Source organism: Vicugna pacos, chromosome 1 (assembly GCF_048564905.1).
Source record: "Vicugna pacos chromosome 1, VicPac4, whole genome shotgun sequence".
Classification (NCBI taxonomy): Eukaryota; Metazoa; Chordata; class Mammalia; order Artiodactyla; family Camelidae; genus Vicugna; species Vicugna pacos.
Window position 1 is genome coordinate 112,184,918 of NC_132987.1, and position 3,015 is coordinate 112,187,932.

The following is a 3,015-nucleotide window of genomic DNA, read 5'->3' on the forward strand; positions in this document are numbered from 1 at the left end:
AAAATGCTAAATGTTAATCTAATCATGAGAAAAGTGCATATACCCAAATCAAGGGTTATACATATATGAATCTTATTATAGGCTATCTCTTATTTTGGGTCCTTGGAAGGAAATGAGTGTGGGATATCTGTCTTTGGATAATCATTCATAGCACATTAATTGGAATAAAATAGGAGATTATAAAATTTCCTTTAAGTATTGAATAAAGTGTATTTAACTCTTGAAAGCCAGAATTGCATTTTATTTATCCCTCTGTTCCCAAATTTTAGGACAATGCTAGGTGCCGTAGCTTCTTGGTGAGTATCAGTTGAATGAGTATCTCTTGAAAATAGTCAGCTTCTCAGGCCAGAGACTCTGTTGCAGGTTTTTACAGCCCCCAAATTTTTAACACAATGGCCAGAGCCCAATAACTTTGTACATACATGAATGAACTTTACATTGGACTATACAATATTTTGTACCCATGAAGCAGAGATTTAATAAGTCAGTGCACAATTATTGAGCACCTTCTCTGAGACAGGCAGGAGTGCGATAAATACTCGACACATGATTGAATGAGATTTAATTCAAACAAAGCATTTTGCTTTGATAAAATAGAGGTTTCTTAGTAAGCAAGACAGAAACATTTTCTAAGTGTAGACTCCATATCATTTCAAGTGATTTTGATGGTAACTATATTCCAAAGAATAAATGCTTCATTTTTAATACGATTACATTATATAATCAGAGGCAAAGAAGGTAGCAAAAATAAAAGCCACCAACCAAAAAGGGAAGACAATACTATGTGACTTTTGCTGTTGGCTTCCTGTTGTTCACCAAATCTAATCTTAGGAAGCCCTAAAAATAGGTTTTCATAACAAGTCCATTTTGTCAGATTTTTTTACAACAGTTTATGAGGTTCAAATCTCAATCCTCTAGAACTGAATTCTATAAACAGCAGGTAAAGGGGAAAAAACAAAATGGAGTTGTCTCACTAATGAAAGAAGAAAAGAAAAATTTTAGCATTCATAAATATACCACATCTTCTTTATCCAGTCATCTGTTGATGGACATTTAGGCTGTTTCCATGTCTTGACTATTGTAAATAGTGCTGCTATGAACATTGGGGTGCAGGTGTCTTTTTGAAGTTGGGTTCCTTGTGGATATATGCCCAGGAGCGGGATTCCTGGGTCATATGGTAAGTCTATTCCTCGTCTTTTGAGGAATCTCCATACTGTTTTCCACAGTGGCTGCACCAAACTGCATTCCCACCAGCAGTGTAGGAGGCTTCCCTTCTCTCCACAGCCTCTCCAGCATTTATTGTTTGTGGACATTTTAAAGATGGCCATTCTGACTGGTGTGAGGTGTTACCTCATTGTAGTTTTGATTTGCATTTCTCTGATAATTAGTGATACTGAGCATTTTTTCATGTGCCTATTGATCATTTGTATTTCTTCCTTAGAGAATTACACAGCTGACTCTTGGACACTGCATGTCTGAACTGCAAGAGTCCACTTATATGTGGATATTTATGGTAGTAAATACTACAGTGCTACACAATCCAAGGTCGGTAGAATCCACAGACTCAGAGGAACCTCACATACAGAGGATCGAATATAAATTATATACAAGTCAATTCTTCCACTGTTTAAAGGTCATCTGTATTTGATCAGATTTAGGACATTTCTAAGGAACATTTTTAAAAATTGAAATCTCACCACAAACGAACAAAATTGTTAGGTATCACCCTATCCTGGTGTACAGTCTGAAATCAGAATAAGATGTGATTAAAGTTCACTATTATAGAATGAAAATGGCTGATGAGTTCAAAGGCAAAGGAAAACAAAGTACAGTAAAATAAACAACCAGAGCAAACAAAAAAACTGTGCTGAATGAATTAGATTTATTGAGACTAACAGAAAAAGCCCTTCCCACTCACACCTAATTTGTAATGCATTGACGTTGATATAGAATTTAATAATACACAGGCAGAGCAACTGTAAGAGACAAACTACTTGCATCATTGGTAAGATTCGGGTGTATCAGAGAAACGCATCTGGCTTTGGCTGTAGCTGAGTGCCAGTTCTGCATCTGATGCCTGGGTGGCTTGTTCAGCATCGTCAAAGACCAGGATCTCAGTAAGAAGTCAGCTAGAAGATGGAAGATATATCTCTCAAACACATCTAGAAACAGAAAAGACAGTCATTGTTTTCCAGGAAGTTCTGTGTTCAGAGAACTGACTGAAGAGTCCTGCGGTCGCCTGGGGCCATTGGTCCATCAGAAGGTGCTGTAGCCAAAGCCAGAGCTGGAGCCCCATGGCCTGCAGAAGCTGCCGCCATAGCCACAGCCCAGGTTGCCGATGTTGCTGCCACCAAAGCTGTAGCCCAGGGAGCTGTAGCCATTGCATCCACAACCGTAGTTCAGTGGGGAGCCCAGGGGCACGAGGCAGTTCAGGGGGGTGGCTCTGAAGGTCCTGCGGAAGTTGGTCCCATAGCAAGGAAAACCCGGGAAGTAGCTTCCACAGCAGAAGAAACGAGTCATGGTGGCAGGAGTTGAGATGGATTTGGAGAGATTGCGAAAAGCAAGTTACGCAAGAGTGTGTGAAGTTCTCCTTCTGCACAGGGCTTTTTATACCTCAAGCTGGTGGGCATGACACACTTGCCTAGACATCTTCCCACTAATTTGCATAAATAATTTTATTATTACAAATAAAATGCATACAAAGGAGCCCACAGACTCATTGCCCATGTTTTTGTGGGCTTTTCTGTTTGCAAAGCAATGTGCCCCATCTTCAAAGCTGGTGTCCACCCTTGACTCATAATTGAATTCTTTTCATCAGTGTTCCATGATTTAACCACTGTTCTGATTGCATCATGTGAGGCTCTTTAAATCCTCTGATTATAAACTCCTCCCAAATGACATAGCTAAACCGAAAAAGCTTTGGCGACCATGTAAACACTTTTATAGCTTCTTGAAATTCTCTCCCTATGTCATTCAAAAACGTTGGTATCCCAACTATTTAATGAGTATGGAGTT

At 39.3% G+C, this 3,015-nt stretch overlaps 1 protein-coding gene across 1 annotated transcript; it reads right to left on the minus strand.

Annotated features, from left to right (window-relative positions):
• Window positions 1-1,863: 1,863 nt before the first annotated feature.
• KRTAP7-1 (keratin associated protein 7-1) lies at window positions 1,864-2,593 on the minus strand. The gene has a single exon (XM_006216013.4). The coding sequence runs from the start codon at window positions 2,518-2,520 to the stop codon at window positions 2,257-2,259; it is 264 nt and encodes an 87-aa protein (XP_006216075.1). The 5' UTR covers window positions 2,521-2,593; the 3' UTR covers window positions 1,864-2,256.
• Window positions 2,594-3,015: the final 422 nt, after the last annotated feature.